This window comes from Marmota monax, unplaced genomic scaffold (genome assembly GCF_021218885.2).
Source record: "Marmota monax isolate L192 unplaced genomic scaffold, Marmota_monax_Labrador192_F-V1.1 WCK01_AAM20220418_F8-fsc00263, whole genome shotgun sequence".
In the NCBI taxonomy this organism is placed as follows: domain Eukaryota; kingdom Metazoa; phylum Chordata; class Mammalia; order Rodentia; family Sciuridae; genus Marmota; species Marmota monax.
Window position 1 is genome coordinate 1,753,491 of NW_026693408.1, and position 21,440 is coordinate 1,774,930.

General features: G+C 38.3%; 1 protein-coding gene across 3 annotated transcripts; it reads right to left on the reverse strand.

Annotated features, from left to right (window-relative positions):
- Positions 1–3,854: 3,854 nt before the first annotated feature.
- On the reverse strand, positions 3,855–20,574 carry Znf354b (zinc finger protein 354B). 3 transcript variants are annotated; one of them, XM_046457106.2, is made up of 5 exons: positions 20,398–20,574; positions 19,556–19,638; positions 16,155–16,281; positions 15,180–15,275; positions 3,855–6,039 (listed from the first exon to the last, which is right to left on the reverse strand). In XM_046457106.2, exons 2-5 carry the CDS (start codon positions 19,586–19,588, stop codon positions 4,463–4,465), a joined length of 1,833 nt encoding a protein of 610 aa, XP_046313062.1. In that variant the 5' UTR covers positions 19,589–19,638; positions 20,398–20,574; the 3' UTR covers positions 3,855–4,462. The 3 variants fall into 3 exon arrangements, with proteins under 3 accessions (XP_046313062.1, XP_058439358.1, XP_046313063.1); XM_058583375.1 differs by lacking the exon at positions 20,398–20,574 and adding an exon at positions 20,058–20,275; XM_046457107.2 differs by lacking the exon at positions 15,180–15,275.
- Positions 20,575–21,440: the final 866 nt, after the last annotated feature.

The window sequence follows — 21,440 nt, forward strand, 5'->3', positions numbered from 1 at the left end:
CCTTCATAATTGGATGGTAAAAATTTATTTCTGCTCTTAAGTTTTTGGAAGACATTCCTGGTAACTTCAATCAGGTTACTACTAGGGAAGAAACCTGATCAATACACACACACACACACATACATTACATGATGATACCTCATAACCCAAAAGGATTTATCTCAGGAATAGAACATCAAAATTAGGACAATGTAATTCTCTATTAAAATAATGAAGAGAAAAACAATATGATCATTTCAATCAATGCAAAAGATGCATATGACAAAAATACTATTCCCTTTTATGATAAAAACTCAGCACACAGGAGTAATGTCCTTTTTCATAACAAGAGAATGTCCTTTTTCATAACAGATATACATAAATTTCAATTTGTTTGCTAATATATTAAATGGAGAAATACTGAATATTATTTCTATTCAATGTTCTATTGAACCATGCTATGTAGCACTGCAGTGTAAAAAAAAAAATAAAAGGTGTTATAATTGGAAAAGAAAAATATAACATGGTAATCATGTACAGATAACATGGTTGGATAACAAAACTACTAAAAATAAGTAAACGGAGCAAAATTGCAAGATACGAGGCCAATATACAAGTCAGTTGTATTTCTACACACTAGTAAAAAAACAGAGAATGAAGTTGAAAAATACTACTTATAGTAGTACAGACAGCACGTTATGTCCTCTCATGCCTTCTTGCCACAGTGTATGCTTTTTTCCTTACTTATTTCCTTCTACCTTCATATACCTGTTCCAATCCTACATTTCTTTCCAGTCTCATTTTAGACTTTTCACTCTATTAAAAATGTTCTTTCTCTCTGTCCTTGAGTAGTTCTCAAAGTTTAATTCATCAGCAAATCCTTTCCTTAAAAAAGCTAAAGTAACAGATTTCAAATATGCAAAACTGATAAAAGTGAAGAATTCTTAATGAAACAATAAGGAATTAACTCCTGCTTTCCTTAAAAAGAAAAAAACAAAAACAAAAACAAAAACAAAACAAACAAAAAACAATTCCAGAAGCAAAGATTTGAAGCCACTATGATTAAGTTTTTGTCACCTGAATAGAAAGGGCTGTTAACTGAATCTTTTTTTTTTTTTGGTACTAGGGATTGAACCCAGTGGTGCTTAACCACTGAGCCACACACCCAGTCCTTTTTCATATTTATTTAGAGACAGGGTCTTGCTGAATTGATTGGGACCTTGCTAAGATGCTGGCTTTGAACTTATGTTCCTCCTGCCTCAGGCTCCTGAATTGCTGGGAATACAGGTATGCACCATTGCATCTGGCTTGTTAACTGCACCTTAAAAATCGAGACCTTTTCCCTATCTTAGTGAAAATACATCAGCAACCAGAAATTCCTTTACCTCCAATCAAACTGATTTACATTCCCATCTCTCTGTAGACTTCCCCCTTTCATAAAGTTAAGATTAATTTCTTTACCTTTTTGCAGAATTCCCTCATAACATTTCAAAAATGTGTTCTACCCAGTAATCTTTTTTTTTTTTTTTTTTTTTTTAATACCGGGGATTTAACTCAGGAGGACTCAGCCACTGAGACACATCCCCAGCCCTATTTTGTACTTTATTTACAGAGAGGGTCTCACTGAGTTGCTAAGTGCCTTGCTTTTGCTGAGGCTGGCTTTGAACTCGCAATCTTCCTGCATCAGCCTCCAGAGCTGCTGGGATTATAGGCATGTGCCACCACACCCAGCCTACCTAGTAATATCTTCTTTAATCCACTCCCAATGTGTGTAAATCCTATTGCCTAAGTCATTAAAATAGACATATTCCCTAAATCATTCTTTTCCCTTCATTTAAACTTCCTGAAAGTCTTTAACATGCTATTAGTTCCTCCTTCATATAATAATCTGGCTTCTGTTCACTCTACTGATATTGTACTTGCCAACATCTCCAGTGATCTGCTTAGTTACCAATTTATTCTTTCCTTATTACTTGACTTTAGGATCAACACATGAACTGTGATTCAGTTCTTTTTTGGATACATGTCATCAATCTTATGGCATTTCTCCTACTTATATAGGACTGCTCCTTTTGATCTTAGCTCAACTCCTCCCATTCCCACCCAACACACCTCCATCAACTTCTATATTTTTTACATAGTTTTATCCATGATCTCTGTTTCTCACTTTAATCTGTTCACTCTCCTGGCCAATTTCATGCACCATGATTTTCACTACCTACTATATTTTACTCATAATTCTAGTTTTCAAACTCACATTTCCTAAAATTGTGTGCCAAATTTAAAGTACAAAATCAATCTTGATAACTTTCAAATTGCCTGTCTTGGTGCATTGTACCATCATCCACCTGGGTAACAAACCTAACTTACCCTTCTTTTTACTCACCAAACACTATTATTCAATTGCAAGGACTATGCCTTATCTATTCTATACAGTATTAATATTGTCACATATTCTTTACCTCACTGTCTTGTGTTTGGAGACTCATTTACCTATCAAATGACTGTAATGGCCTATGTGACTAAACTTGTTCAGCTGTGTTCAACATTCTAAATTCATCCCTTTGTCGCCATAACTGTCTCCCTTACTTAAAATTTGTGCCATAAAACTCAGGGTAAAATTTAAACTCCTTATTATGACAAATAAGATGTTTTGCTATCTCATTTCTGCTTTCTTCTCAAGATTCAGTCTCATCACTTCTTTTAACAACAGACTTTCTATAACTGTGCCATGCCACAACTTTGCATATGTGGTTTCCCCTATTTAGAACACTCATTTCACCTTCCAAAGAATCCCTACTATTCTTCCAAATCTGGGCACAGGTATAACTGTTTCTGAGACATCATCTCTGGTCTCTCCAAGCTCCCTTGGTTAGTCTTCATTCCTTTATTCTGCATCCTCCTGTAAACCTCTATTTGTTCTGCAACATAATATCATCACAAATTACCTAGTTCTCTGTGAAAAATCACTTACAATTTTTCATTTGCCGTTTCCTTTAACTTCCAATTTCCTACACAAATTAATGACTTCTTGAAGAGAGCCTGTTTCTTTCAGCCATACAATTTCTAGTGCCCAGGATAGTCCTTGGCCTAAGCCTAGGCATAAACAAATGTAAACCACTTCCAAAGTTCATGTTTTTTTTTTTTCTTTTGCAGTCTGAAATTGTAAAAACTAGAAGACCTCAAGTGAAAAAATAAACTTTTACTTCATGAAGTGATTCCTTTTCAAGACTTTCCCACTGGTTATAGTTTCTCCCAAATACTGGAATTTTTTTTTCCAACTGAGAAATATAGTTTTAATCTTTTTTTGGGGGGGGGAGGGAGTGAGTATTGAGGATTGAACTCAGGGGCACTCAGCCATGGAGCCACATCCCCAGTCCTATTTTGTATTTTATTTAGAGACAGGGTCTCACTGAGTTGCTTAGTGCATCACTTTTGCTGAGGCTGGCTTTGAACTTGAGATCCTCCTGCCTCAGCCTCCCAAGTTGCTGGGATTACAGGCATGCACCACCATGCCTGGTATAGCTTTAATCTTGACATGATTGCCAAAACAAACTAAAGTTCTATTTAAATTATCCAGTATCACTGTTCAGAGCATAGCAAGTATGGCTTAATAATAAATAAGACCTCAAAGCAACTAAGAAAAATTATTCTGAAAACAAAATTAGGAATTGTGTAGAAATTTAAGAGCCTTTTAGGTGTAGTTTATAAAGTTACCGGAACCAAAAAGGAACATATATTTTTCTTTTCTTTTTTTAAATGATAACCATGCCACTTTGACAGTACATTAGGAAAAGGTGAATTACAGACACTCAGAGGTAGCTCATAGTTTGTTTTCTTCTTTTATTTGGTCCTTTGCTCTAAAAATGCACATATTTTTAAGATCAATTCTTTCCTTTATTATAAAAGTGTTAGTTGTAATAAATATGCTAGTAGTTTATACAGTTGCTTTTCTAGTGAGAAATTCAGCACCCCTGAACCCAGATGTTTTCCCCCCATATTTACATGTTGCACACTGTATAATGCTGAAAAAGACAGGGTTAAAAAAAGCCCATCTTTTATCTTACAAATGGCTACTATCATGTCAGCAACTGTGAAGTGTCTATGCAGGACATTTTAAAGAGTAAATGACAAATGGCTCAGTGGTGTACATTTGTAATTCCAGCAACTTGGGAGGCTGAGGCAGAATGACTGCCAAATTCAAAACTAGACTGGGCAACATAGTGAAACCTTCTCAAAAAATAGTAGAGCAACCCTTGGTTCAATCCCCAGTATGGCTAAAAAAAAAAAAAAAAAAAAGAAAAAGAAAAAGAAAAAGCGAATGACAGGTATGAAAATTTTTCTCATATGATTACATGGCCAAAGTTTAATCCTTGGAATTTATATCTAATGAAGACTCTATCAAAATAGTTTCTTGATATTCCTAATGTTCAATAAATCAATCTTAAGTACATAATCTCTGATAAGCTTTGGTTTAAGGCTTTTAAACATGCAAATCTGCTTTCAAGGAGCCCTCTTCTATATGAATTTTAAAATGATTTGTAAGGGATGACCTCTGGCTAAAGAGTTTCCCACATGCATTACACTCATAAGGTTTCTCTCCAGTATGAATTCTTTGATGTGCAATAAGTGAGGAGCTTTGTCTAAAAGTTTTCCCACATGTGTTACATTTAAAGGGTTTTTCTCCTGTATGAATCCTCTGATGTTGAATAAGAGCTGCACTTTGGCCAAATGACATCCCACATTCCCCACATTGATAGGGTTTCTCTCCAGTATGGATTCTCTGATGATTACTAAGGGATGAGTTACACCTGAATGTTTTCCCACACTCACTGCATTTGTAGGGTCTTTCTCCAGTGTGCATTCTCTGATGCTGAATGAGAGCTGAACTCTGCCTGAAGGCTTTCCCACACACTTTACATTTACAAGGTTTCTCTCCAGTGTGAATTCTTTCATGAATGATAAGTGTTGAATGGGAACTTAAGGCCTTGCCACATTCATTACAATTATATAATTTCTCTCCAGTATGAATTATTCGATGTCTATTGAGTCGTGAAATAGAAGTGAAACCTTTTCCACACTGATTACATCTATAGGGCTTTTCTCCAGTGTGAATTCGTTCATGTTGAATAAGTGATGCACTCTGACTGAAGGCTCTCCCACATTCACCACATTTGAAAGGTTTCTCTCCGGTGTGAATTCTCTGATGATAACGAAGAGATGAACTAGACTTAAAGGTGTTGCCACATTCATTACACAAATAGGACTTCTTTCTGGAATGAATTCTCTGACACCCTGGAAGAGATGTGGATGGCTTCCTACCTGGATTATATCTATTGGGATTTTCTCGAGCATGAATTTTTTGATGCATAAAAAGGCCAGATCTTCTGCTAAAGGATTTACCACATTCTTTACATCTATAGGATTTCTCCACAGTATGGGTTCTTAAGTGCTTACAAAGAGATGCACTATGGCTAAAGGCTTTCCCACATTCTTTACATATGTAGGGTTTCTCGCCAGTATGAGTTCTTTGATGTTGAATAAGACCAGAACTTTGGCTGAAAGCTTTCAAACATTCTTTACATTTAAATAATTTCTCTCCAGTGTGATTTTTCAGATGTTTACGAAGGGATGAATTGTGAATGAAAGCTTTTTCACATCTATTACATTTATAGCGTTTCTCTGCTGTCTTGATTTTTGGTTGGTTAAGTAAATTTGCATTCTGTTTGAAATTATTTCTTTGTATTTCATACGTTAAGGGTGTTCTTTCTCTAGAAATCCTTTGTTTCTTAAATATGACTGATTTTAGGCTGACATTTTGGCCAAATTCAAAATTTTTATGGCTTTTGTCTATAGTAAGAATTTTCTTATGGGTAACTGAAAATATTTTTAAGCTTTCATTTTTGTCTTGCTGTCTTTTTAACCTGTTTTCAGATATACAGGGTTTTTCTGATATAACGTCCCAGAGTTCATCCCTTTTTAGTCTTTTCCTCCTCAGCCCTTGAAATGTGAAGTCTTTAGTTTGAGTTGACTTTGTGGTTTGAAGACTGCTCTTATATCCTGAAAGAAAAGAAAAGAAAGAAGTTGCCAACGATTAATGTGATTGAGACTAAATTTATACAGGAAATATTAGTGATATCTAAATAAGGGTTTGCTACATGTCTAAAAGACGCTAGCAAAAGGTAAAAATAGGAAAATGAATGGTGGCAGATGTATTAGATAAAAACAAAAGCAAAGTGTAAGCTTGTTTATAGAGGGCATGCTTGACAAAGTGGAATGGAGAAAATGAACTAGAAGAGGCATATGAGTTGGGAAATGTAGTCTGGTATCTAAAGTCTGTGATGGATCTGTATATCACCTTACTTCTGAAATTATTTCTAATCTTCAATGTCTTGATTCCCTTTCCTATATGTTAAAACCCCTCTGGAACTGTCAGATTCAGTGTGAATGTTAACTCCTCTTACACCTTTTCATAACACTAAGCTTCAACAATCCATGCCTTTTCTTTATTATAAACAATGTGCAATTATGTGTCATAACCTAGATGGTATAGATTAATCACTTGATGTGACCCGTTGATGTGGTAAACACAAGATGGATGAGGCTGCTGCCAGGGTAACACAGCCTACTTAAACTTATCTATTTTCACAAGTAAAACACACTGTAAAATAACAATACAAAGCTGGGAGTGGAGCACGTGCAATCCCAGGACTTGGGAGGCTGATGCAGGATTGAAAATTGAAGGACAGCCTTTGTACCTTAGCAAGACCCTGTCACAAAATAAATAACTAAATAAAAAGGGCTAAGAGTACATACAGCTCAGTAAGTACTCTTAGCCAGGTGCAGCTCCCTGGTTTCAGATCTCAGTACTTGCCAAATAAAAAATTAAAAAAAAAAAAAAAAAAAAAAAAAAAAGGTACAATGGCTATGATGTTACTAAGTAGGAAATTTCTTACTCTTTTGTAATCTTATGGAACCAATGTTATGGTCCATCGTTGACCAAAAACATCATTAAGTGGTACACAACTCTATTATTATATGTATATTTAATGGAAAAATATATATCTAGAGATATCAAAAAAGCTTTAAAAAAATCTTGCATTACAAATAATATAAACACGCACAGAAACAGGAAACTGGGGGATATTTCCACATTATGGTAAAATTCACACATACTTTAGCCCTACAACTAGTACTTTACATAGTAAAGAAACACTAGGTGTATTTCCAATATAATGAAAACCAAGGTGAGAACATCCATTATTTCTCCTACTATTCAATGCTGTAGAAGTATTAATGCAATCAGACATAAGAAATCAATTATAGATATAGGGATGAGTAAAAGGTAAGTGAAACTACCTCCAATTGTTGATGGTATAGCACTAAGCCCCCCAAATCCCAGAGAATTAATGATAAAACTTATTCAGTGAAGTAGAAGCATTTGAAATTGACACACTAATTTAGCATGACTAGATGCCACTAGTACCTTCCTGATAGAACACTCCCATCCAGGTTATCATAAGCAAAAATCTTTCATGACATTGGCAAATGACAAAAGAGCACCTAGTACAGAACCACTGGTATCAATGGAAGAAAAATGACCATGAGTTGATAACTGTTGATATGAATGATGGACAAATGGAGATTCAGTATACTATCTCCTTACTTTTACATATGCTTGAAATTTCCCACATTCAAATTAAAAATTAAGCCTTCTTACACTTTTCTATCTTTCCTTGCAATAGGAGTAAGTTTCTTCTATATTTTCAATTCAAACTTAGCATTATAGGCCTTGCAACTTATCTTATTTTATATTCTCATCCCTTTTTTCTTGTGTTAAAAATGGGATTCTAATATAAACAAAATTATTCATTTGTTTTTCTTATAATCTACATTGTAATTTCAAAATAACATAACAGTATTATTGCTAAAAATATGAGAATTAAGAACAATGTAAGCTGGGCATGGTGGTGCACACCTATAATCCCAGTGGCTTGGGAGATTGAGGCCGGAGGATTGTGAGTTCAAAGCCAGTCTCAGCAATGGTGAGGTGCTAAGCAACTCATGAGACCCTGTCTCTAAATAAATAAAATACAAAATAGGGCTCCGGATGTGGCTCAATGGTCAAGTGCTCCTGAGTTCAATCCCCAGTACCAAAAAAACCCAAAACAAAACAAAACAAAACAAAAACCCCAAAACCGAAAACCAAAACCAAAAACCCCAAAACAAAACAAACAAAAGAACAATTTAACATTTGTTGGCAATTCTTTTTGTCTTTAGGCTATTATTCCACTAGGAAATTCAGTTGAAGTGCAGTGTTTTAAAGACACTGAAGTGATTCTTCTCTATTTAAGCCAAAGTTGAAACACAATGAGGTTCATTTGTTTCATTTTGTTCTCCATTTTTGAGGATTTCTTTATTATTTAATCTTGTTTCATAATCACATCAGAATTTTCATACTTTCAATTTAAAAACTATAAACAAGGTGCCTTCAGAAAAAAAATCTATCCTTATCCTCTTTTTTTGTCTTCACCTTATAATTAATCAGAGATGTGTATCATTCTTGTTTCTTATATAAAGGTGTGATACACACCGTTCTGCATTTCCTCCTTCATAACATATTCATAATGTATCTATACCCTTCATTACATATTCTGGAGATGGAGATTCTAGGGATCCAGATTCTCCTAGGGAAATTTACAGAGGTTATCTCTTATTTCTTTTCTTACTGTTGCATAGAATTTCCTGTGTTGATATACCAACACAATTTCACTAAGGGACAGTTGGGATAAGTCTGATTTTTAAATATTATCTTTTTATATTTTATTTAGAGACAGGGTCTCACTGAGTTGCTTAGGGCCTAAGTTGCTGAGGTTGGCTTTGAACTCACAATCCTCCTTCCTCAACCTCCTAAACAAATGGGATTATAGGCATGATCCCTGGAGCCTGGCTTAAGTATTCTGTTTTTATACATCTAGAATTTACACTGTTATGAGTGAAATACTGTGTCACAGGTATATCAGCACAGGAAACACCTCCTAATTCATTTTATGAAGTGAACATTACCTTGATATGATAATTACAGTATAATAAAATATATTCATGGGGCTGGGGCTGTAGCTCAGTTGCAGAGCGCTTGCCTAGCATGTATGAGGCACTGGGCTCAATCCTCAGCACCATAAAAATAAACAAATAAAATAAAGGCATGCTGTCCATCTACATCTACAAAATAAATTTTAAAAAATATATCCACAGACCCATTTCTCTCATGAATATAAATGTAAAAGTCCTTAACAAAATATTAGTAAATATAACCCAGCAATATATAAAAGGAATTATACATCATTATTATGTGTGTTAATTCCAGTGTTGTGTGGCAGGTTCAACATTAAAAAAAAATTATTCAACAATATTAATGGGCAAAAAACCAAAATAATATTATTCTATTAATATAAAAAATCTGACAAAATCCAGCTGGGTATGGTAGTGTATGCCTACAATCCCAGAGGATCCGGAGGCTGAGGCCGGAGGATATCCAGTTCAAAGCCAGCCTCAGCAATCGATTGAGGCCTTAAACAACTCAGCAAGATCCTGTCTCTAAATAAAATATTAAAAGGGTTGGGGATGTGGCTCAGAGGTTAAGCACCCCTGGGTTCAATCCCCAGTAACAATAACAACAACAATGACCCCAAAAATAAAAAAAAAAAAAGTTTGACAAAATCCAGCTACCATTCATGATATACAAATATAAAATCACCAAAAATAAGGAGAAGTTTCTTAAATTAATGATATCTAAAAACACTTGACAGCTAATATATTTACTGGGGAAACACTGAATGCTTTCCCCCAAAACTGGGACCAAGGTAAGAATGCTGTAACCACATTTTTTTTTTGTGGGGGTGGGAGAGGAGGAGTTACTGGGGATTGAACCCAGGGGTACTCTACCACACAGCTACATCCCTAGCTATTTTTATTTTGAGACAGGGCCAGGATGGCCTCAAACTTGTGATCATCTTGCCTCAGGCTCCTGTATCACTGGGATTATAAGCATGTGCCAATAGTCCTGGCTTGCTTTTACCATTCTTATTCAGCATGGTTTAGTCAGTGCAACTGGAAAGAAAATAAAACACGCATACTCATACACACACACACATAAATGTGTGTGTATATATCAGAAAGGAAGAAACTGTCCCTACTTGTAGGTAACAGTATGTTAAAAATCCTAAGAAATCTGTAATACATTACATAGAAGGAAGGTTACATGAACAATATTAACTTAGAAAAATTAATTATATTTCTACATAATAGCATTGAACAGTGAGCACTAAAATTAAAACTATAATGCCATTTACAATTGCTCAAAAATATTTGCAAGTGAATCTAACAAAATACATGCAGCACTCACATAAAAATTACAAAACACCATTGAAAAATTTAAAAAGCTAAAGAAACAGACATGCCATGTGGATTAGAACATTGACCATAATAAAGATCTCAACTATCCTCAAATGAATATACAGGTTTACTGTCATTCCTATCAAAATCCAAGCAAATGTTTTTTTTTTTTGTGGTCATTATTCTACAATTTGTATGAAAAAGCAAAGGAACTAGAATAGCTTAAAACAATTTTGGAAAAATACTGAGAGTAACCACTATATACATAAATTAAGGCCTATGTACAGTTACAGTGATCAACACTGGTATTGGCAGAGGAACAGACATAGATCAACTGGACAGAAAAGAAAACCCAGAAACAGACATCGTAACAACTATGTTCAACTGCTTTTTGACAAAGGTACTAAAGAATTCTGTGGAAGAAAAATAGCTTCTTCAACAAACAACGGAGGAACAATTGAATATACACAGCAAAAAAATGAACCTTAACACAATTTCACATCTAATAATAATTTAAGAAAACTTAAGAAGGGTCATGTACATAAATGTAAAATTTTAACACTTTTGGGGGGCGGGAACAGAAGAAAATATTTAAGATGTAAGAATAGGCAGAGTTTTTCCACTTGATACCAAACAGACAAACCGTAAAAGGAAACACTGATAAATTGGACCTCATCAAGATTAACACTTTTGCTCTATAAAAGACCCAGTTAACAGGATGAAAAGGCAAATTACAGACTTAGAGAAAATATTTGCAAAACACATCTGAAAAATTACTACTATTAAGAAAATAAGAATTCTCAAACTCAACAGTAAAACAACTAAACAAAACCCCAAAACAATTTAAGTAGAAAATGAACCAAAAACATAAACAGATATTTTTATACAGAAAGATATACAAGAAAACACATGTATCTTTTATACAAAGAAGACATACAAATGGTAAATAAGCATATGGAAATATGTTGAGTCCAACATCAACAGACACTAGGAACATGCAAATGAAAATCACTATGTATTTGATCATATATCCATCAGAATGGCTAAAATAAAAAGTAGTGATGTGGTAAAATGTCAGCAAGTATGCAGCAACACTGGATTACTCACACACTGCTAGTGCAACATAAAATGGTAAAATGGGACAGTCATTCTAAAACACAATTTACTTGTCTTCAAAACTAAACATTCAACTACCATGATGACCTAGCAATTGCACTCTTAGACAAAAAATAAAAACTTATGTATTTTTGTGTAAAACTTGTATATGAATGTTTACAGCAGCTTCATTAGTAACTGCCCCAAACTGGAAACAATCCGGATGTCCTTCAACAAGGGAATAGTTCTATAAATTGTGACAAAGCCATTCCATGGCATACAATGCAGCAATCAGAAGGAATGAAGTACTGATGCATATATCACCTGGATGAACCTCCAGAGAATGATGCTAAGTGCATGTGTGCGTGGGGAGCCAATTCTAAAAGAGGCTGTAAACACTGTATTATCTTATTTATATAGCTTTTCTTCTTTTTTTGTGGTATTGGGGATTGAACCTAGGGCCTCATGCATGCTAGGCAAGTACTCTACCACTGAGTTATATCCCTATATAGCAGTCTTGAAAGGACAAAATTATACAAATAGAAAACACATAGTGGTTACCAAGGATTAAGGTTGAGGGAAGGTGGGGTATAGGGACAATAAACAAGGAAGGAAATAGGTGTGTCTAAAAAAGGGTATCAGGAGGCATCCTTGTACAGACTGAGGAATTCTTCATTTCTTCATTGTATCAGTGTCAATATCTTGGTTGTGATACAGTATTATACTATGTTTTTAGAATTGGGCACATGGGACATGGAATCCCTCTGTACCACTTCTTATAATTGCATATAAATCAACTGTCTCAAAATAAACACTTTTTGGGGAGAGAGGGGTACCGGGGGTTGAACTCAGAGGTACTCAACCACTGAGCCACATCCCCAGCCCTGTTTTGTATTTTATTTAGAGACAAGAGTCTCATTGAGTTGTTTGGCACCTCACTTTTGCTGAGGTTGGCTTTAAACTTGCTATCCTCCTGCTCAGCCTCCCGAACTACTGATATTATAGCCGGGCACCACCACGCCTGGCAAAATAAACACTTAAAAAAAAAAAAGTAAAATGAGACCCCCCCAAAAAAAAAACAAAAAAACAGCACAAATTTCCACCATCTTCCAAATTAGTCCTCCTTCTAGATATTATCAACTCCTTGAATGATGTCACTGTCTATCCCCAAAAAAGCCAGAAACCTAGCAAGAATCCCTCACAACTCCATTTCTTCTGTTTTCCATATATAATCCAAGATGTGCTTTTATCTCCCAACTGTTTCTGGATTGGTCTCCCATCACCACTAACCTAGTCCAAGTCACTCCTGCATTCACTATGTAAGTGGAAACCTACAATGGCCAGCCATTGAGGTGTTGTGTTGGGGAAAAGGGAATGAACAAAACAGGAAACACTGCATAAGGTAGCCTATGATGCAAAGGAAGAGAAAGATCATTAATAATACTAATATTAATAGCATGCTGAAGGAAAAAAAAGCATGCTAAGGAGATAAAAACGTGGAGAAATAGAGGGCTGTTTTAGATGCACTGTCTATTCAAGAAATCTCTGCAACACAAAGAAGTAAGTTATGTGTATTTGTGGTCAACAGAAAGAATGGTCCCCAAAAGGAAAGCAAATGCAGAGGCCCTGAGGTGGCAGTAGCCTGGTTAGAGTCCTCAAATAAAGGGCAGGGTGAGAGCAGATTAAAGGTGAAGAGGTAGCTGGGGCTAGAAGAAGTAGATCTCTGAAGGCTGTGATGAGGACTCTGGATTGTGCTCCTTGGTGGAAGCCAATAGGGATTTTATGCACGAGAACAATACAGCATGGTTTTCCTTTTAAATAGATGCTTCTGGCAGCTAAAAGGAGACGATGTGGTGGTAGTAAGGGAAGTGCAGGGCCCGTTTACTGGTCTTTGTTGGAGAGAACAGGGAGATAGGAACAACACTCATACAAATTAAACAGGGGTGGGCTGGGGATGTGGCTCAAGCGGTAGCGCGCTCGCCTGGCATGCGTGCAACCCGGGTTCGATCCTCAGCACCACATACAAACAAAGATGTTATGTCCGCCGAAAACTAAAAAATAAATATTAAACAAAAACAAAACAAAACAAACAAAAAAAAAACAGGGGTGCTGAATACTATGTACTCACTTTGGCCGACTTTTAAAAACCATTACAGGCTATTTCACTGGGGTTGCTACTAAGTCCTCTGACACCTTGTAGAAATTGGGAAAACGCATGCTTCCTTCATGAAGATGCTGCCCCAGAAAATTTCACAGAGGACGTCAGTTTTTCATTGGAAGGAATTGTATTAAAAATTTTTAAATTTCTGAGACATTTTCACATTTAGGCATGAACCAAACTTAAGAGATGTACAAGTCGGTTTAACCCCATTTTTCTTAGTACATCTATTCCAGAAAAATACAACTCAAATGCTTATGCTTTGGGCTCATTTCATAAAGAACAAAGCCAAATAAAAGATGAAGACCCTCTAAGCCATGTCCTTCCATTGTCAGCGTAAAACTAACAAACCCAGGGATGATGGAAGTTGTTTTTCTTGTAGGTTTGCTTTGCTTTTTACCTCTTTGTGAATAGTTCTGAAGTGAAAATAACTTTGTAAAAGTATATTTTGTGAACTGGATGATCTAGGGAGTTCTGCCCTGGGAGCATGAGCTTTCTGCTACTGGATGTTCAAGGGTTAGGATTTTAGTTCTGGTCCTCAGTTAATAATCTGAGGTACTTCCAAGAACAGGTAGATCTCCAGGTCTTTCAACTGTGCTCCGGGGGTGTGCAGGAAGGGCTATTCCGAGGTTACTAGAGTCCAGGCAGGTGACAGCACAGCTGCACCCACAGCTCCCCTAGAACTCCCACCTGACATACACCTTTGAGGAAAGGAAGGAGGGCCATCCCTCAAGAGAAATGGAGCAGAAAACAACTCTAGCAGCCAACCCTCCTTTACTCAGTAATCTACTAATAATTTTCCTTCAGGGCAGTTGTTCAGAGCTGAGGAGGGGGAGTTGAAGGACATGAAAACATAGCCCTTATTAGAAATAACAGGTTGAATAAAAAGAGGAAGATTGCGTCTAGGAGCCTGGGTTTTCCCTTCCCCATCACTTTTTTTTTTCTAAGAGTAAATAGAGCAGGATTTATTTAAGTTAAAGGAGTCCCACAGTGGGAAGGAGGATCAGTTGCAGAAAAACCCATTTTGGTGTGCCAGCTTAGGAGTTTGTATATGGTTCTGGGCAGAACATGGAGCAAAATGTATGTAAAATAGGCACTAACAAAGTATCAAGGCTCTTTGTCTTCCTTTCCATCTGGGTTGACCTATAACTTCCTTTAGGGTTTACCCCCATCTTCAGGTTTTCTACCTCTGAGACAAAGGAGTTGGCTGAAGTGTTCCCCCAGGTGAGTCTCAAGGTTTTTTCCAACTGAAATAGGCCTTGATGATGCTCATTAATATGCCTACAGTTAGCCTTCTAGTGTGGTTCCTGTGTGTGAATAAGACTGACCATTGACTGATATTCTTATTCACTCCTCCCTCTGAAGAAGTCACTTTTAATTGCTGTTAGAAGGGGAGCTTCTTTTTGGATTCCATTTGTAAGGTCATTTTCTTCCCCATCATTTCTTGAGGCCTGAGAACCCTAAAGGAAGTTTCCCAATCAATACTCCAAGTTGCACCCTCTTCTTACGCAGCCTACAGTGATTCCTAGATACCTGAAGCTTGCCCACTCACCGAGAGAAGAGTCTCCGGGACTTTCTTTCTCTACCTTCCAGGGATCTTCTCCTTGTTGCAACAGGGAGATCACCTTTGGTTTGGTGAATGGGGGTCCTGCTCATAGGCAAAATAAAAAATAAATAAATATACACATAAGTAAAAAAGACTTGGTCATATTTTGAATCATAGTATCCCACATCTGAGGATGATACAAAGATCTTCTGTGGGATGCTTAGGATGTACTCCAAAGATGTAAAGGTTGTATTAAGTAAAAGGTAAGTGATTTATAGAACATGATTTTGGTAAAATTCATTGTGTATGAGGGAAATATGATAAACAGGAAGACTTATCTTTCTGTAGAAAATGTCAAATGTGTAAAACTTTAAGCAGGTATCTTTGGGGAAGATTATGTACCAAGTATCTTGTTTAAATTAAAAAAAACAGTCTATGATCTCTTTTCAGAGACAGAGTTAACAGTGTTCATCTGGCTGGAAAAGAGAAGTAGAGAAGGGAAGTGGTAGGTTAGTCAGGAAGGCTAAGGCATGCCTCTGCTCAGGGATGAGCAGAACAAACAAAAATTATAGGAAAGGGTTGGGGTTGTAGCTCAGTGGTGGAGCACTTGCCTAGCATGTGAGGCATTGTGTTTGATCCTCAGCACCACATAAAAGAATGAATAAATAAAATAAAGGTATCGTGTCCATCTAAAACTAAAAAAATTAAAAAAAAATCATAGGAAAATGTTGCCTCAACTGTGAAGGAATTTCAAATGTGAAACTGTGTTGATGGAGGGGGTAATAATCAACACCAACCCCCTTCATTCCCATACATGGGGCAATTCTACACCTCAATTCTCAATATTTATAGATATCTGATTTGTATAATCCTAAGGCAAAGCTCAGCTAAACTTTTTTTGATGACCCCCAGCTTTTATTCAGGGAAGCAGGTGCTGAGATCTCCCCATTTCTGAACTGTGTCTACAAGGGATTTCCTTACCCAGTGAGGCCAGGTTACTATAGTTCTCCAGCATCACCTCCCGGTACAAGCTTCTCTGGGAAGGATCCAGCTTTCTCCACTCATCCCGAGTAAAGAGCACAGCCACATCCTCAAATGTTACCGATACCTATAAGAACAAGACACTCCAGCTCACCCAGAACCAACCCTCCACAGCATATAGATGGAGGAAATGGAGTTAAACAGGCTACCATGAAATCCTGCTGATACTATTCAAGGTTCTCAAGAGGCCACTCATTCGTTTAATGGATATTCATCCAATGACAAAAACAGAGCAGCAGGAGGTAGGAACTGGTCTTGTGTTAACCACTATGAGAGGCATATAGAGGATTAATGTAATCAGCAAAGGAGTTAATTAGAATAATCCTTCTGATGGAGATCTGATAATACCTTTTAAAAAGCTTAGAAATGGATATCTTCTTACTTACCAATTACCATATTTGGACTGTAAAGAAGAATACACAAACTGCATGCATAAGGATATTTATCATGTTGGAAATAACCTAAATGCTGATACAGACTAGGTAAAATAAGGTAGTATCTGTTGCGTCAAGCTTGAGGATAGTAATTATGAAAATTAAAATAGCTTCCAGTTATTAAACGCTTTCTATGGGCCAATAACTGCTCTGAGAGCTTTATGTTAATCTTCTGTGTATAATCTATTTGATGTTCACCAAAATCCTATGAAGAAGGAACTATCATTGACCCCATTATATATAAGAAAAAACAAAGGTACAGAGAGGATAAGTGTGCTCCCTTGGCCCTTGGTTCATATCCCATGTTCTTGCCCACAGTGAGTAACATGATAGGAGGGCAATGTGCAAGCCCTAGAAAAAACACTGAAGTGTACAACTTTAACCTGACTCCATCTCTAGTCCTGCTCCTAGTTCCGGTGATAAGCTGACTGTGGTAGGAGGCTTCTGGATATCATCAGGATAGGGGCTCAAGGTTAAGTGGGTCAATAATTTAATCAATGTGCCTACACAAAGTCTCCATAAAACCCAAACTGGCAGGATTTAGAGTCTGAAAATTGAACATATGGAGGTTTTTGGAGACTGGTACACCCAGAAGGGATGTGGAAGCTCTATATCCCTTGTCCCATACTTTACACTATGCACCTCTACATTTGTAATCCTTTTTAATACCTTTTACAATAAACAGATAAATGTGTTTCCCTGGGTTCTGTGAGCCGCTCTAACAAATTAATCAAGCCAAAGGAAGGAGGTCGTGGGAACCTCAATGTGTAGCCAGTTGGTCAAGTACTGGAGACCCAGACTTGCAAATGGGATCTGAAGTGGGAGAAAGTTTTGTGGAGTCTGACATTACCTCCAGGTAGACAATGTCAGAACTGTACTGAATTAGAGGATGCTCAGTTGGGGTTCACCATTGCAGCACTCCTTACTTGGTGAGTGAAGAAAAACTCCCACACTCTTGGTATCTGAATGGTGTGGTGAGATTATAGCATATGAAAAAGAGTTTTAATGCTCATACACATATTTATTCTTTGAGCTTTTCCTGATGAGCATGCAATACATATATGATAAGAAAGATAATTTAATGGTATATGGAAGGAATACAATAAAGAATCTTCACCCTCAAAGAATTCAATAATACAATCAGCAGATAAGGAAAATGCATGAAATAGTTTGCACAATGAAAAAAAAAAAAGCTGTGTAGTGGGATCATATGCCATCTCCTAGTTCAATCTGCACTTTAGAAACAAGGAGAATAAGGTTCAGGGCAGCCAAAACCCCAGGTCTCATGTGTTTCTAGTGGCAACAGCAAGACCCGAACTAAAGTTTCCAACTATGAACCCAGTACCTTCTCTGATCCTTTACAAATAGTGTGGTACTGACACCTGGGCAGCAGGCAGGAATAAGATGAGGTAGGGGATTCACTGACACATGTGGATAGAGAAGGTTCTGAGCAGGAGAGCAACCTTGCTCTCTGGGAATGGAATGGGAAAAGCTTAAAGAAAACAGAACAGCTCAAACACACAATGGCAGGTACTGGTTGTTGCCTGAAAAATCAAATCCCACCATGCTTGTGGGTCCAAAGATGACCCCGTATTGCTAAAGTGCCCTGGTAACACATGGCTGGGTCTATGTTCTGAAAGATGTACCAGAAAAGCAGCTAGACAGTTCAAGCATGGATTGTGGTCATAAACTTGGGTTGACTTTTTTCAACCTTGGTTTCCTCATATATATGTAAAACAGGAATACTAACTGCTGTACTATTGTGAAAATAATAACAAACTCAAAGCCCCCTCACATTCCTCAACATGATGGACACTCAATAAATAACAACTGTTAATGACAGATGAAGATGAGTAGAGAAAGGGCAGTATTTTCTGTGTCCTGGAAATACTGTATAGCACTTTCTATCTATTAACATTAATATTTTTATTAATATTGTATCTTTCAGCTACCACAATAACCATACACAATTAGCTGTCACTGTGTGCCCCCCCCCACCCCCGATCTAAACACTTCCTATGCACTAACTCATGTCATCCTCTCACCTACTGAGGAGATAGGCATGTTGCTATTTCTTTTACTGGCGAGGAAACTGAGGCACCGAGAAGTGGAATTATTTTTGCCCAAGGCCCACCAACAGTAACAACAGTTAAAACCTGGCTGTGTGGCTCGAAAGTCCAACTTTCTAACCACTGCGTGTTCTATTTCTCTACCACCAATACCTCATAGAACCCTCCTTATGTTTCCTGAGGAGTCTCCTCTTTGCCCTCAGAGAAAGAGATCCCTCCACCTGTGTCCCCTGCAACATGGCTATCCTTTGCTCACAGGTCATGTTACCTCCCCCATTTTCCCAGCCCAGGGTTGAAAATAGCAGGTTGAGATTAGTTTTCAGGAGAAGAGTACAGGCAAAGCACTTGATCTTTAGAATAGCGAGGGAGAAAAAATTAAAAACCATGGGATGGAGAAATCTGGAGGAGGTATCATGAGGATGCTCAGGGGTGACTATAAAAAGAAAAGCATTTTGTCAAGGGCAGAGAGGAAGACAAGAATGAATGAAAGATGCAGGGCCAGAGAGGAATTTTATCATGTTGTGTATGTTTATTCTGTCCCTAGTGATATAAAGTTATGTGACATCTTACCTGTCAAATTAGTGATCACACAGTGGATTAAGAATGAACACTGGACATGTGTTCATATGTGCGGGGAGTATTCCCTACAGAAATCTACCACTTGTAAAGGTGGACCGGCTCCCCTAAATTCACAGGACTTAGGCTCCAAATCCTAATGAGGTTTGTATTGCTATAGAACTTCAGTTAAGAGGGATAAAACCATCCAGCCACCATCACCACCACCACCACCACCACCACCAAATCCATCCACTAAGAACTGATAAGGCAATGAGCTCACCTGAGACCTTGATTCCCTTTGCTCAGGAGCCATGTTCTCTTTTTGGGCTCTTCTCCCCAGGATGGGTGCAGTCTCCAGGAGATCTAAAAGAAGAAAAAGATACCATGAGGAAGACCTTCAGTTTTCCACCCCTCAGAACCAGCAGTTCTGACTCCACATGTCTGTAGGGGAATGTCAGAAGGAGCTAGGAGTGGACAGAATCAGAGACATGGGCTGGCGTCCTAGGCCAGGGCTTGACTCTTCATGGTTCTGAGAATTTCCAGAAGCAAGACTGGGAGAAGGGGACTGGATTCCATCACAGCAGGGACTCACTGAGCCTCACCAAGTGCCAGGCACCATTAGCTTTACACTATTTAGTCCCACATCATCAGGTAGCATTGCTAGCATCCCATTTTATGGATCAGAAAACTAAGAACAGAGCGGGGTGAATTGCTCCAGTTCCCCACAAGCCAGTGAGGATGGGACCAGGATTCCAAGCCCTGTACATTCGCTCTAATCTCACCGGCACCCCTGCGCAATTTTCCTCCACAAGCTTTTCCCAGTTTCTCTATCCCCTGTCAAGAAATCAATTTCCAGAGTTTTAACGCCGGGCCAGGGCAGGGAACGCGCTGTGGACGGATCTGCGGAAGCCGGAGGTGGGACTGCCGAAAACCTGGGCCAAGTGCCCCACCTGACGCGCCTGGGGCGACGTCACGGAACGGCTGGCGGAGGCAGGCAATAAGCGCCAGGGTGTCGCTCGTCCCACAAAGGATTCTCCAAGCACCTTGCGGGCCTGTTCCCCTCACTCGGGCGCCGCATCCTCGGAGGCCCGGGTCCGCCTACCACCGCCCTCTGCCGCTCACCTCCTCGGGCTCGGGGCTCCCGGGGTGATGCCTCGCCAGGCCGCGCTCCGCATACGGGATGCTCCGGAACCGCCCCGCTCGCCGCAACCTGGCGTCGGGACCCCGGCCGCCAGCGACCTCAGCTCTACAGCCGGAAACCTGGCGGCAGACACTCCGCGGCCCCGAAGGTCCAGGAGGGCGGGGCGGGGCGGGGCGGGGGGGTGGGTGGGGAGGAAAGGCCGGCCGCTAACGCTTCTGGGAAATGTAGTTGCACGCGAGGATTCTGGGAAGTGTAGTTTTCTGCATTTGCCTGCGCTGAGGGGCTCTGCAGTAGGGTGCTCAGGCCCCAACAGAGCTCCCTCTAGCGCTTCTGGGTGTGTTTACACTCTCCGTGAGCTTCTGGAGCCTGGGTACAAAGTTCTTCCAGAAGGGAAGCAGGTTCCCTGTGGGCGTTATCTTGTAGGTATTTATTTGCCTACATACATTTTGGTGAGGACACTAGATAACAGTCAGAACCAGACCCATTTCCAATGGAGTTATTCTGTGAATGAGTACAGAACACCTGCTATGTACCAAGCACTACAGGAAGTGGTTTAAAATACTCAGCAAACAAAAGGAAGTTTATTGCCCTGGAGAATTTTCTTAAGGGTATAGAAAGCAGACAATAAGCCATGAACACGATTATATAGCATTTAAGAGGAAAAATGTTATGGGGAAAAAGCAAACGAAGAACAGGCCAATATCCCTTATCAATTTAAATGCAAAAATCAACAAGATAGCTGCAAACTCAATTCAGCATTTAAAACAGGTTAAACACCTTAATCTGTGAGACTTCTTTCCAGAATGAAGAATAGTTCAACATTGGGAAATCAATGTAATATACCACATTAATAGAATAAAGGGGAAAAGTCCCTACATCATCGTTTCAGCTAATGTAGTAAAATCAGTTGTCGAAATCCAACACCTTTTCATGATCAAAAAAACCAAACGATGAACCTTTTTTAACATAATAAATGCCACATATGAAAGACACACAGTTAACATCACACTCAGTGATAAAAAAA